At 43.0% G+C, this 14,217-nt stretch overlaps 1 protein-coding gene across 1 annotated transcript in view; it reads left to right on the forward strand.

Moving 5' to 3' along the window:
- The first annotated feature begins 1,375 nt into the window (after positions 1-1,375).
- Positions 1,376-14,217, forward strand: part of LOC144668301 (putative E3 ubiquitin-protein ligase HERC6) — a 49,962-nt gene continuing 37,120 nt past the window's right edge. The window contains exons 1-6 of the mRNA XM_078530199.1: positions 1,376-1,698; positions 7,254-7,413; positions 9,983-10,056; positions 10,145-10,366; positions 11,356-11,447; positions 13,539-13,666. Of these exons, the coding sequence (XP_078386325.1) occupies positions 1,482-1,698; positions 7,254-7,413; positions 9,983-10,056; positions 10,145-10,366; positions 11,356-11,447; positions 13,539-13,666 (893 nt within the window). The 5' untranslated portion in view covers positions 1,376-1,481. The remainder of the gene's footprint in view (positions 1,699-7,253; positions 7,414-9,982; positions 10,057-10,144; positions 10,367-11,355; positions 11,448-13,538; positions 13,667-14,217) is intronic.

The raw sequence follows: 14,217 nt of genomic DNA on the forward strand, positions 1-14,217 counted from the left end.
TGGCGTTCAGCTCTTTGTCACAGTGCTGGAGGAAGAAAGTGCTATACTGTGAAGAAGTACATCTTTCAAAAGAGACATTAAACCGAGGCCACTTCTTCCCTCTCAGGCTGTAAAAGATGCCAAGGGGGTGTCCATAAGACCATAAGACATAGGAGCAGAAATTAGGCCATTCAGACCATTGAGTCTGCTCCGCCATTCAATCATGGCTGATAAGTTTCTCAACCCCATTCTCCCGCCTTCTCCCCGTAACCTTTGATCCCCTTACCAATCAAGAACCTATCTATCTCGGTATTAAATACACTCAATGACCTGGCCTCCACAGCCTTCTGTGGCAATGAATTCCATAGATTCACCACTCTCTGGCTAAAGAAGTTTCTCCTCATCTCTGTTCTAAAAGGTCTTCCCTTTACTCTGAGGCTGTGCCCTCGGGTCCTAGTCTCTCCTACTAATGGAAACATCTTCCCCACATCCACTCTATCCAGGCCTTTCAGTATTCTGTAAGTTTCAATCAGATCCCCCCTCATCCTTCTAAACTCCATCGAGTATAGGCCCAGAGTCCTCAAACGTTCCTCATATGTTAAGCCTTTCATCCCTGGGATCGTTCTCAAAGAAAAGTAGGGAAGTTCTCCTGGTGTCCTGTCAATATTTATCCCTCAATCCACATACTTAAAAACCAATGCTGTGGCCAGAACTTGAGCACAAAAATCAAGGCTGCCACTCCAGTGCAGTACAGAGGGAGTGCTGCACGGTAAAAGTCTTTTAGATGAGCGGTTAAACCGCGATGCTGCCTGCCCCCTTGAGTGGAGGTAAAAGATCCCATGGTACTACTTCAAAGAGTTATCCCCGGTGTCCTGGTCAATAGATATCCCTTAATCGACATCACAAAAAACAGATTATCAGATCATTATCACGTTGCTGTGTGCAGGAGCTCGCTGTGTGCAAATTGGCTGCCCCTTCCCTGCATCACAACAGTTCAAATAATCAAACACTGCAAATAATCTTCACTGGCTGTGAAGTGCTTTGAGATGTCTGGCGGCTTTGACAAAGAGTTATGTAAAGGCAAGTCTTCCTGGTGTTTTATATATATATATATATATATATCAGTTGCATGCTGTCACCGTGAAATGCGTAATGATTTCTGTGAGATCAAAACCGAAAGTGCTGGAAATACTCAACAGGTCTGGCAGCATCTGTGGAGAAAGCAAAACAGAGTTAATCTTTCAGGTCCAGAAGCTCTCATCAGAACCTTCCAAAACTAATTGCTGCCACCATAGGGGGACTGAGGAATATTTCTTTCCCCCACCCCCGAGCCAATATAAAAGGCGCATCAAGGATACCGAGTGTCTGATTCGTCTGAAGTGCAAGTCTGCGTTGTACATTTGCCAAGTGAGAGTGGTTCGTGTGTTGGCATCGTGTATTCCTGGGGCACAGACAGAGTGAGCGAGTCAGAGGACACTCGCTGAGCGCTCCGGACTGTTGAGATGTTTTGCTGGGGTGGCGGCGTGTCCGCCCAGGTGGAATTAAAGGGCCAAGACACCTCCCAACCTCAAGAAATCGAATGCTTGCGGAACCGGACGGTGCAAGGAGTATGCTGTGGAGAAAGGCACTCGGTGTTTCTCCTGGCCGATGGCACCGTGTTCACTTGCGGCGAGAACGGCAAAGGACAACTTGGGGGGAAAAAGAGAGAATCTCCTTTCGGTAAGGAATCAAACTGAGCTGGGTGTAAAAGGACACAGGTGAACCACTGCACCATCGGTGAACTCCCGAGATTGTAATATACTTTCAACCCCAAATGGACACTTTAACCCGTAAATTAGCAACATGCCTGCATTTCTTTCTTTTTCCTAATTCCAACTGTCTTTATCCCCTTTATCTTTATACCTGTCTTTACCTCTGTGTTTAATTGACTGCCACTCCTCTTCAAGAAATGCCTACCTTGAAGAAGTACTGCTCCTCTCTCCGACATCTTTTGATTATCTGCTCCTATCACTGCTTGCTTGTCCCTACAACCACAACCCACCCCCCACTTCTCTCCCCCCACCTTAAACCAGCTTACATTTCACCCCTCTCCTAACCACAACCCTCTCTCCCCACTCCCCCCACCTTAAACCAGCTTATATTTCACCCCTCTCCTAACCACAACCCTCTCTCCCCCCACCCCACCTTAAACCAGCTTATATTTCACCCCTCTCCTAACCACAACCCTCTCTCCCCCCACCCCACCTTAAACCAGCTTATATTTCACCCCTCTCCTAACCACAACCCTCTCTCCCCACTCCCCCCACCTTAAACCAGCTTATATTTCACCCCTCTCCTAATATTACTCAGTTCTGTTGAAGGGTCGTGAGGACTCGAAACGTCAACTCTTTTCTTCTCCGCCGATGCTGCCAGACCTGCTGAGTTTTTCCAGGTAATTCCGTTTTTGGTTTGGATTTCCAGCATCCATCCGCAGTTTTTTTTTTGTTTTTATGTCTTTATCCCCTCCGGATCCTGTAACCACCCCCCCATGGGGCTTATTCCTCTCTTGTGCGCAAAGTTGAGGATTAAATTCTCATTATGGACCAAATGGCAACTCAATGCGCCCATTTGACAGACAAGGGGCTCTTCCCCGAACCCCGTTACATGTCATCCTGAGCAGTCACCGGGATTGGTTTCTATTCTCATTTGAACAGTTTCGTTTTCTCCCTCCGCTGACTTATCAGCAGTTTCGATTTACAACGTCAATGCTAAAATGTCATAGGCCAAAGCAACAATACCAGCTGTTACAGCTGGAAGTGGTAGCGATGTCACTACAGTTATTGTCACTTTACCTGCGACACTCCCTTCTCCGGAATGAAAACTCTTGCCTTTCAGCTTTTTTTTTAACTATTACATTTCAAATTCTATATCGCGCTCTTCGGGTTTTGAAAGTTGATGAATTTAGACTTCAGTCAGTGCGAGTGCATCTCCCCCTGGGAATAACTGGAGCGCACGTCAGAATCATCGAACCTCGTCACCTGGGAACATTGGATCAGGGGCCATTCAACCCATCGAGCCTGTTCCAACATTCAGTGAGCTCTTGGCTGATCTGCGACCTAATTTCATATATTGCCCCATATCCCTTAATACCTTTGGCTAACAAAGATCCATCAATCTCGGATTTAAAATTAACAATTGATCTAGCATAGACTCCCTGTCCAGTAGAAATAGTTTTTCCCTTTCATTCCTATCTGTAACCCCTAATATTTTGAAAACTTTGAACAAATTACCTCTTAACATTTTAAATTCCAGTGAACACAACCCTCATTGTGTAATCTCTCATAATTTACCCTTTGGAGTCCAGGTATTATTCTAGTAAACTGATGCTGCATTCCCTCTGAGGCTAACACATCCTAAGGTGAAATGCACACTTGCAGGAACAATTTTGCCATGTAAAAATTGAACATCGCTAATATGGTTTGCTATAAAGGCATCACATAAAAATCAATTTGTCGGAAAGCCTTCAATTTTATTTAATTACTTCTTTATGTAGAATTAACTATTGCACACGGAGAGTAATGACATTGCCCAGAGAGGCAATGAAAGCAGATAAGATGGGAATATTTAAGAAGGAATTGGAGAGGTATCTGAGAGCGTACATGAGTGAGGGGGCATTCGTTTTTGGGACTGACCTTTAATTTATGGGTTAATTTCCAGTCCTGCACTTTCAGTATACCCAATTGTTGGGAACTGTAAAATGTATGTGTAGGTGTGTTATAGTGACAGGCTATTGAGGGCTAAGGCATGTGGTGGATGTAGCATGCTTGAGCAGGACATTGGAACATATAAGCAGGAGGAGGCCATTCTGCCCCTTGAACCTGTTCCATTATTTAACTAGATCATGGCTGATCTTCTACCTCAATGCCATCTTCCCGCACTATCCCCATAGCCCTAATGTCATTGTGATCTAGAAATCTATCAACCCAGCTTTGAACATACTCAATTGCTGAGCTTCCAAGGCCCTCTGGGATAGAGAATTCCAAAGATTTACCATCCTCTGACTGAAGGAATTCCTCCTTATCTCAGTCCTAAACGGCCTACCTCTTATTCTGAGATTGTGTCCCCTGGTTCTAGGCCCTCAACCAGGGGAAACATCCTTCCTGTGTCTACCCTGTCGAGCCCTGTAAGAATTTTGTACCCTTCAATGAGGTCACCTCTCATTCTTCTAAACTCTATAGAATACAGGCCCAGTCTCCTTGAACTTTCCTCAAAGGATAATTCTGCCATTTCTAGAATAAGTCCAATGAACCTTCATTGCACTCCCTCTATGACCAGCATATCCTTCCTTAGGTAAGGAGACCAAAATTGCACACAATACTCCAGTTGAGGGTCTCATCAAGACTCTATACAATTGCAGCAAGACTTCTTTATTCCTGTACTCAAATCCCCCTGCAATAAAGGCTAACATACCATTTGCCTTCCTAATTACTTGTTGCACCTGCATATTAGCTTTCTGTGACTCATGAACAAGAACACCCAGGTCTCTTTGAACATCAACACTTCCCAGTCTCTCCTCTGAAGAAATACTCTGCATTTCTGTTTTTCCTACCAAAGTGGATAACATTTTTCCACATTATATTCTACCTGCCATGTTCTTGCCCACTCACTTAGTCTGTCTAAATCTCCTTGAAGCCTTTTTGCATCCTCCTCACAACTCACATTCCCACCCAGTTTTGTGACATCAGCAAACTTGGAAATATTACATTTGGTCCCCACATCCAAATCATTAATATGGATTGTGAATAGCTGGGGCCCAAGCCTGATCCTTGCAGTACCCCACTAGTCACAGCCTGTGAGCCTGAGAATGACCATTTACACTTACTCTGTTTTCTGTCCATTAACCAATCCTCAATCAATGCAAGGATACTTCCCCCAATCCAATAAACTCTAATAAAAACAAAAAAACTGCGGATGCTGGAAATCCAAAACAAAAACAGAAATACCTGGAAAAACTCAGCAGGTCTGGCAGCATCGGTGAAGAAGAGCAAAGTTGACGTTTCGAGTCCTCATGACCCTTCAACAGAACTAAGTAGAAATAGGAAAGGGGTGAAATATAAGCTGGTTTAAGGGGGGTAGGGGGGAAGCGTTGTTGAGACAAGCAAGCAGTGATAGGAGGAGATAACCAAAAGATGTCACAGACAAAAGAACAAAGAGATGTTGAAGGTAGTGATATTATCTAAAAGAATGTGCTAATTAAGATTGGAGAGCAGGACAAGCAAGGTAGCTCTAGTAGGGGTGGGGTGAAATAAACCATGGGTGGAATACATTTAAAAATAATGGAAATAGGTGGGAAAAGAAAAATCTATATAAATTATTGGAAAAAACAAAAGGGAGGGGGAAGAAACGGAAAGGGGGTGGGGATGGAGGAGGGAGTTCAAGATCTAAAGTTGTTGAACTCAATATTCAGTCCGGAAGGCTGTAAAGTGCCTAATCGAAGATGAGCCTTCTGAAAATCCAAATACAACACATCCACTGGTTCTCCCTTATCAGTTTTGTTAGTAACATCCTCAAAAAACACCAACAGGTTTATCAAACATGATTTCCTTTCCACAATTTCAAGTTGACTCTGCCCAACCTCGCTATTATTTTCTAAATGCCCAGTTATCACATCCTTTAGAATAGATTCTAGCATTTTCCCTTCCTTTGATGTCAGACTAACAAGCCTGTAGTTCCCTGTTTTATCCCTCCCTCCCTTCTTAAATAGCGTGGACATATTTGCTACCTTCCAATCTACAGGTGCCATTCCAGAATCTATAGAATTTTGAAAGATAATCATCAATGTAAACAGTATCTCTACAGCCACCTCTTTCAACACTCTGGAATATAGATCATCAGGTCCAGGGGATTTATCAGCTTTCAGTCCTATTAATTTCTCTTGCACTACTTTTTTTTACTAATATTAATTTCTTTCAGATCCTCAATCCCACATGTCCCTTGGCTCTCTGATATTTCAGGAAGGTTTTTCGTATTTTCCTCCATTAAGTCAGACACAAAGTATTTGTTAAGTTTCTCTGCCATTTCCTTATTCCCCATCATAAATCCTCCTGTCCATGACTGGAATGGGCTCACATTTGTCTTTACTGACCTTTTCCTTTTTACATACCTTTTTACATACAGGACAGGTGACTTTGGACCTATGGTGCCCACAGCTATCTATCACTGAGGGTTTACCTCACATCATTTCAGGGTCTGATGTAGACTACCTGATAGAGATTCATCAACATCTTCATTGTCATCATTGTATCTTTCAACTATGGGATAGCAGAAGGTGAACTAAATGGGATTTGGTTGTTTCTTGCCTTGCCAGAAAAGCCCATATTCCAAGGATGATTTTTATTTTAATGGGTTGAAAGATAATCTTCTCCTGGATCTTTCTTGTGATGTTTGAAACTGTGCTGCTGCTGGGGCAAGGAAAGGTTGAGGACTGATTGCTTTGAGGCTTATTGGCTCTAAAAGAAGGTCTTTAGAATGTAGATTGCATGAAATGATTCTTTTCTCCGATTTTCTCCTTTGCATTATGGAGAAGCAACTGGCTCCAGATTGGATGTTCTCTGCAGTGATACATCTAAGGGTGAGAATTCGTTCAGTCAGCAAATTGAGAATAATGGATAAGCGGCCAGACTGCCTTGTTGGACAACACTTTGGGGCTACCTTAGTGGCTGGGCCGCCCTCATCAAAACAGCAACAAAAAATTAGGGTGTCCACGAGATACAGTAACTACTTGGAGACATTCCCACATCTCCCTTCACATTAATACAATATAAGAAACCACCATTGCAATATCGCATCCTAAACTGGAAAAGGTTTACGATATACTGCTCTGTACACCAAGGCAAAGTGAGATATTTTCAGAATTAGTGTGTTTCACTTTTTATCCAGAAGCTATTGGATGCCATGTTAGAACTGTTAAATCTCTAATCTTCCCCACTTAAACTCTACTGCAGAGATGGCCTAATGATTGTATGAAAGTACGCAGAATAAGTAGGGGAGTGTTTCATCTCAACTTCTGGAGTATAAATATGCCTATAACGCTGAGAGGATTGTAGGCATGTTTGGAATTTTTAACTATACCATGACCAGCAATTTTGGAATCAAATGAAATGGTATCAGAAAGGATCCAGTAATAAACTTCTTTTTCATTTGTTTACATTGTTTATTGGCCATCCCTTGGTCAATGTAATTTTTACGATGAATAATATATGCACATCACAGACATAAGCTCTTTTATTTTACAGAACAGGTAATGGCTCTAAATACAGAGAAGGTTGTCCATGTGGCCTGTGGCAAGCAACATACCTTGGCCCTTTGTGAAAATGGATCTATCTTTGGCTGGGGAGCTGGAACTTATGGACAGCTAGGCAATGGGAAATGCTGTAGCATTGTTTCTTGTCCAAGGTACGAAGAAATGTGTCCACTATTTGATAATTATGGTGCTTGTCTGTTGTTAACTGAACACCAGATGGCCTCCTAAATTGAGTAAACATGTAGCAATTGCATTCCAAACGTTACTTTGACAGAATGATGGAATATTCTGGAGCGTCAGAATGACGGAATATTCTCTAAATAAAAGTAGCTAGTTATTATCACATCGATTCGAGCGTTAATGTGGATATAACACTATCAACTGCACACACTTTTGCAATTAATAGTAATACTCATATTACCAGTATGTGGCATAATTTCCATATGTCTAGGCAGACAGTTATTCTTCCTCTTAGAAAAGCTTGGTAACATTGGAGTAGGACTGGATGAATCCTCATCTCTGTTTTAAACTCAGTCAATGGCCTGCCCACCTCCCCGTGCACCAGCCCCACACACCCCCATCCCCCCTCCCCCCACCCCCCTCCCACTCCATTCCCCCCGGCCTGTCCCCACATCTCTATAACATCCTCCTGTTCTGGGATATCTCTGCCCCATCAATTCTGGCCGTTTGCATATTCCCAATTTAAATCAGCCCAGCATTGATGACTGCCCTCAGCTGCTGAGGCCCTAAGCACCTCCCTTAAACCTCTCAAACTCACTACCTTGCTTTGCTCCTATTGCTCCTCAAACAATTAATCCTAATCTCTGAAGTTTAGCAAAGAAAAGATATTTTTGATTTATGTCTATTTTGGTTGTAATGTCTGAATGCTACAATAGACTATTCCCTGAACCTTAGAGAAATGTGCAAGTTGATTGGATCCCTGCTGACTTTTGGGTCCCGACATGCTATTCATGCCAAACCTGTTGGTTACTTAAAATATCCATAGACCAAACAGAGGGTCCCTCCTGACAGCGTGGAAACTATTCATGGCATTGAAATTGTGAGCCATAATTATTTTGGCTATTACAGAAAGAGTGGCCCTGTCTGAAGACTGTCCGCGCAGATTATCTCTCAGGAACAGGCGCGGGTTGGGTTAAGTCCTTCCCTCCATCACAGACACCGAGTTGCTTTTTAATTCAAACATACAGCCCAAAGTGGGCCTGGTGCAAGTGGCTGTGATGTGCTACGAAGCTTTCATTCCAGCTCTGTCCCCTGTGGGGAAGCTGTAAAGCTCACCAGGATCTGTCTCAGAGACACAACCATTTTCAGATCAGGCTAGAAGGCTCCAATTGTCCAAAACAACAGCACCAGAAGGCCTGGCCTGCATTTGTACGCGACCGTGAGGTCATAAGGTCATAAAAAATAGGAGCAGGAGTAGGCCGTTCGACCATAAGCCTGCTCCGCCATTCAGTAAGATCATGCCTTAATTCCACTTCCTTGCTTGCCCCCCCGCAAAAAACCTTTGTCGATCAAAAATTTATCCACCTCAACCTTGAATATATTCAATGACCCTGCCTCTACTACTCTCTGGGGGAGAGAATTCCAAAGACTAACAGCCCTTTGGGAGAAGAAATTCCTCCTCATTCTCTGTCTTAAATGGGAGACCCCTTAATTTTAAACGGTGCGTCCTAGTTCTAAACTCCCCCACAAGGGGAAACATCCTCTCAGCATCTACCCCGCTGAGCTCCTCCGAATCTTATATTTTTCAATAAGATCACCTCTTGTTCTTCTAAACTCCAATGAGTATAGGCCCAACCTGTCCAGCCTTCCCTCATAAGGCAATGCCTTCACTCCAGGAATTAGCCCAGTGAACCTACTCTGGACTACTTCCAATACAACTATATCCCTCTTTAAATTAGGAAGCTAAAATATACACAGTAGTATAGGTGTGGTCTCACCAATGCCCTGTACAGTTGCATCAAGATGTCCCTACTTTTATAATCCAACCTCCTTGCAATAAAGGTCAGCATTCCTTTTGCAGCCTTGATTACTTGCTGTGCCTGTAAATTCAGAATTAATCCGGGCCCAATTTCAGCTCACCCAAAACCCACATACACAGGGTTAAAATCAAGTCCATTTCAGTGAGTGAGTGGTCAGTTGATGGAACAGGCTGCCTAGGCAGATGGCAAATTTGAATTAATTCATTCAAATGCAAATTAGATAGATTTCTGTCAGAAGGCAACACGTATTTACAACATATGAATAATTAGAGGCATAATAGGTGACAAGTATAATCTGCTTTGGAGGAACAGGTGACTTTGTACCTATGGTTTCCAAAGCTTTCCAACGTTGGGGTTTTCCTCACCTCATGTCTGGGGTGCCGATAGAAAAACAGGACCGTTGGATGTTAACCATTAACAAGGCTCAATTTAGTGTTATTAAGTAGTCAGAATTGGAATAACAATATATTACTGTGGGTTTCTCAGAGGGCGAGAAGCTTGTAAAGTGTTGAAGCTACCGGCAGAGATTGTTGGTGGCTTTCCCCTTGGCATCCCACTCCTTTGTGCACTAACCTTCATGAATGGCAACAGCGGGAAGTGTGCTCAATAGAAAGGAAACTGATTATGGCACTAACACTGGCCCCATAACAATGTCACCTATCGTGCATCCTTCATATACTTTGATGGGAGAGTTGAAAAAATACTTTTATTTCATTTGCAGGAGGGTTGAGCTATCCAGAGTTCCGATAGTGCAGGTTACATGCGGCCGTTACCACTCACTGGCTCTCTCTAAAGGTAACATGTTATTACTTATTAAATGAAGCTTTCAATGTCATGCCTATTGTTAGACTGTCTAATTAAAATATTTGTTCATTCTCTTTAGATGGTGCAATCTACTCCTGGGGACAGAATAGTTACGGGCAACTAGGACTTGGTGAAGGTGTTTACAGCCAGCTACAACCCAATCGTGTGATATCCATGACTGGGATTCCAGTGGCTCAGATTGCTGCAGGAGGGAGGCACAGCTTTGCCCTGTCTTTCGCAGGGGCAGTGTTCAGTTGGGGAAGAAACAATCATGGACAGCTGGGGCTCAAGGACACAAAGGGTAAGGACATGTTGGCATGTATTTCCCTCTCGAGGTTATTCAGATGCCTGTGGAAATATGAGCAGGATGAATGGGATTGGGCTTTTTGTCCACTGTTGGCAGGCACTATGAACCTTGGTCACGCAGAGGAAATAAAGTTCATAGAAATCCAGAAGGTTTTTCCTATATATCCTTTCATGGGATGTGGGCATCACTGGCAAAGCCAGCATTTGTTGCCCATCCCTAACTGCCCTTTGAGGGGCAGTTAAGAGTCAACCACATTGATGTGTAGGCCAGACCAAGCAAGATTTCCTTTCCTAAAGGGCCAGATAGGTTTTTACAACAATCAATAACGGTTTTATGGTCACTATTACTTTTATTCCAGTTTTTTCTTAATAATTGATTGAATTTAAATTCCACCAGCTACCATGTTGGGAGATGCCCCTGTGTCCCCAGAGCATTAGCCTGGGCACTTAGATTACTAGTTTCACCCAATCCTGGGCCTGGATAACTGCAGTGTGTTGCTCCTATGTAGTTCCTGGACAGAGCGGGATCCCTGATAAATTAATTTTTATTTATTTTTGTTAATGCTCCATCTATTATCACCTTCACAAATTTGATGAAAAGCCATCTCCTCCCACTATAGTTCACTACTGCACAATTCATGGCATGACAAATGAATTATTCGCTATAGATACCGGTAAAGAGACAATTTAGTTGTTTCAGAATTGTGAAAGGGACTCTAGTGATAATGAGTAATAATTAACTGGTTTCCTGTCCTCCCCACTATGCAGGGAAATTGTGATTATCGCATTGAAAAAAATGTGAAAAAAATTTATCATGAAAGTATGGTCCTTAAACTTTATCTCCTTACTTCCCTTCTGTTTGGTAGGGAGTGTGGCACTAGTGTTGTGATTGTAGAGTACCAAGGTTTTCCCACCTACTGATGGTAAAAATACTACATGCCAAGCAGAAATTTCCACTATTAAAGCAGGTTGTTCTCTCAATAGGTAAAGTCAGTCCATGCCATGTGATCCAAATGAAGAAGCTCAATGTCACATACATCTCTTGTGGAAGTCAACATACTGCTGTACTAACAAAGGTATTCTTTTGGCCAATTGACTTCTCAATAGTGGCTGACTAGTTCAATATTACGAAGCGAAGTGAATACCAATTTATTTTAGGAGATACATTAAAGAAGGGTCGTTGGGGCAGTTGTTGCCAATTGATATGTCAGAAAAGTACTTCAGTTAAACTCAAAGTGTTTTCATTTTATTCTTTCATGGGTGTGGGTATCACTGGCAAGGCCAACACTTGTTACCCATTGAACTGAGCAGCTTGCAAGGCTAATTAAAAGTCCACCACATTGCTGCGGGTCTGGAATCACATGTAGGTCAGACCGGCTAAGGACAGAGGATTTCCTTTTGAATCGGATGAGTTTTTAACAACAGCTGCTATGGCCACTATTACTGAGACAAGCTTTAAAAGCTCAGGTTTATTAAGCAAACTCAAATTCTGCCAGCTACCAAGGATGTCCCCAGAGCATCAACCTAGGTTTATAACGCCAGTGATAATACCACTACACCACCATTCCCCTCCATCTGTAGTGGTCCAGTGTTGGTATCAGTTGTGTGGAAGAGGAAAGTGTTATGTGGTGGCAGGAAAAGTTAATTGGCCACGGTAGAACTATTCATCTGAAGGGAGACATATTCCAACACTGTCGTTTCCATGTCCCTTTGAGCATGGAGTCAGTCAGATGGCAATAGTTGGAGAGGCTGGTTGCTTCTTGGGGTCATGCAGCAGGAACTATTTCCTCCGCTGCGTTCCCAATCATGACCACAGGGGGGCTCATAAGTACACGTGCAAACGTTCACATGTGGCAAGCCTTGATCAGGAAAACTTGCTGAGGTTGGTGTCTGGATCAGTTGCGCTGTTGAAAGTCTCACTCTGCCACCCTTAAACACGCCATTGTCACTGAAGAGGAAAACTCCTGTCTTGCTTCTCTTGCCATTTGTCTGTCATATCTAACCTGTTAATCCCCACTGTGCTTCATATTGCATATTGAATGGATAATAAAATGTTTAGACTCCTGTGCCTTGATGAAGGTCTAAGGAGTATATTTACTCTCTGTGTTTAAAGTTAAAGAACAACTCTATCCCTGAGCTGTCACCGGTCTCCATCAAGAGCCTTGGGATGTTTTTCTATTTTAAATGCATACTGTAAATGTAAATATTGTTCAGAATCACAGAATTGTTACAGCGCAGGAGGAGGCCATTTGGCCCATCATGTCTCCACTGGCTCTCCGAACGAGCAATGGACTTAGTGCCATTCTCCCGCCATCTGCCCATCACTCTGCACATCTTTCCTCTTTAAATAAATAAATAGGCACTCCCTTTTAAATGGCTTGATTGAACCTGCCTCCACTACAGTCTCAAGTAGTGCATTCTAGGCCTTAACCATGCGTTGTGTGAAAGCTTTTTCCCATATCGCTTTTGCTTCATTTGCAAATTACTTTAAATCTGTGCCCTCTCGTTCTTGATCCTTTCACAAGTGGGAATAGTTTCTCCCTATCTACTGTGTGCAGACCCTTCATGATTTAGAATACCTCCCACCAAATCACATCTCAGCCTTTATTTCTCCATGGAAACAGCCCCAATTTCTCCAATCTATCTTCGTAACTGAAATTCCTCAGCCCTGAAACCATTTTCACGAATCTTTTCTGCTGTTTCTCCAATGCCTTTGCAGGCATTGTGTTGTTGACTATTTATTTGTGCAGTGGAAAAGTCCAGTTGTTATAGCAACAGATGCGGGATGCCTTTAAGCCCAGTGCTGTGCAGTGCTGCGGTACTGGCAATATAATTTTGTGAGTGATAGAACATTGAGTCCAGTCCCCGTGAAAGGGGCAGTATCCTAATGTGGAGTGCAATGCACTTCCCCGGATGCACACTGCTATGTTTGCAGATGGAGAGTGTGGTATACATTTTTTAAGGCCAAAACGAAGTAGGGGATAAAGAACTCGCATTTAGAACCAGTGCTCGTCATGTCCCAAACTGGGGTGGGGTGGGCGTCTGGTGTTGAAAGGAGATTCCAGATTTCCACTTCCCTTTGTGTGAAGAAGAGCTTCCTCATTTTAGCCAGAATGGTTAGCTCTAATGGCTAGCTCTAATTTCAATGTTTTGTCCCTTTGTTGCAGGATGGAAGAGTGTTCACGTGCGGAGATGGCAGGGCTGGGCAACTGGGACTGAGCACGACAACCAATGTGAGCACCTTTCAAAAGGTGGAGCAGATTGAGGGCGAGGTTTCGCAGATAGCCTGTGGCAGGTGAGTGGCACAGGAGCTTGAAGCACAGTCAGTCTGCTCTGCTCCTCAAAGCGGGCTTTACTTCCAGCCCACTCTCATGAGGTGACTAGCACATTCAAAACGCTGTGCAATACAATGTTTTAAAAATAACTCTTTAAAAATTCCTTGGCTGACTTGGATTTACTGTATTGTGCCTCCAGCATTGGGATCTAGGCGACATTCTCCTGAATATTGTCCACTATAAGACCATAAGACCATAAGACGTAGGAGCAGAAGTAGGCCATTCGGCCCATTGAGTTTGCTCCACCATTCAATGAGCTCATGGCTGACCTGATAATCCTCAACTCCCCTGAGTTAGCTTTGGACAGTTTATCCCATATTTATGTATAGTAAGTAACTGTCATGAAGTTATTAATGTATATAATTTTATTGGAAAATATTTTTCTTTTAAAATAGAGATTTAGTCTGTGGGTGTGTCTTAATTGGATTAAAGCCAGCTAGCCTGGGTGCTTTGACGTGTACTAGTTTTGAGATGTAAGAGAGGTAGAGTGCATTTGCATTTTTTGAATAGG

The sequence above is a fragment of the Cetorhinus maximus genome, chromosome 1 (genome assembly GCF_964194155.1).
Source record: "Cetorhinus maximus chromosome 1, sCetMax3.hap1.1, whole genome shotgun sequence".
Classification (NCBI taxonomy): domain Eukaryota; kingdom Metazoa; phylum Chordata; class Chondrichthyes; order Lamniformes; family Cetorhinidae; genus Cetorhinus; species Cetorhinus maximus.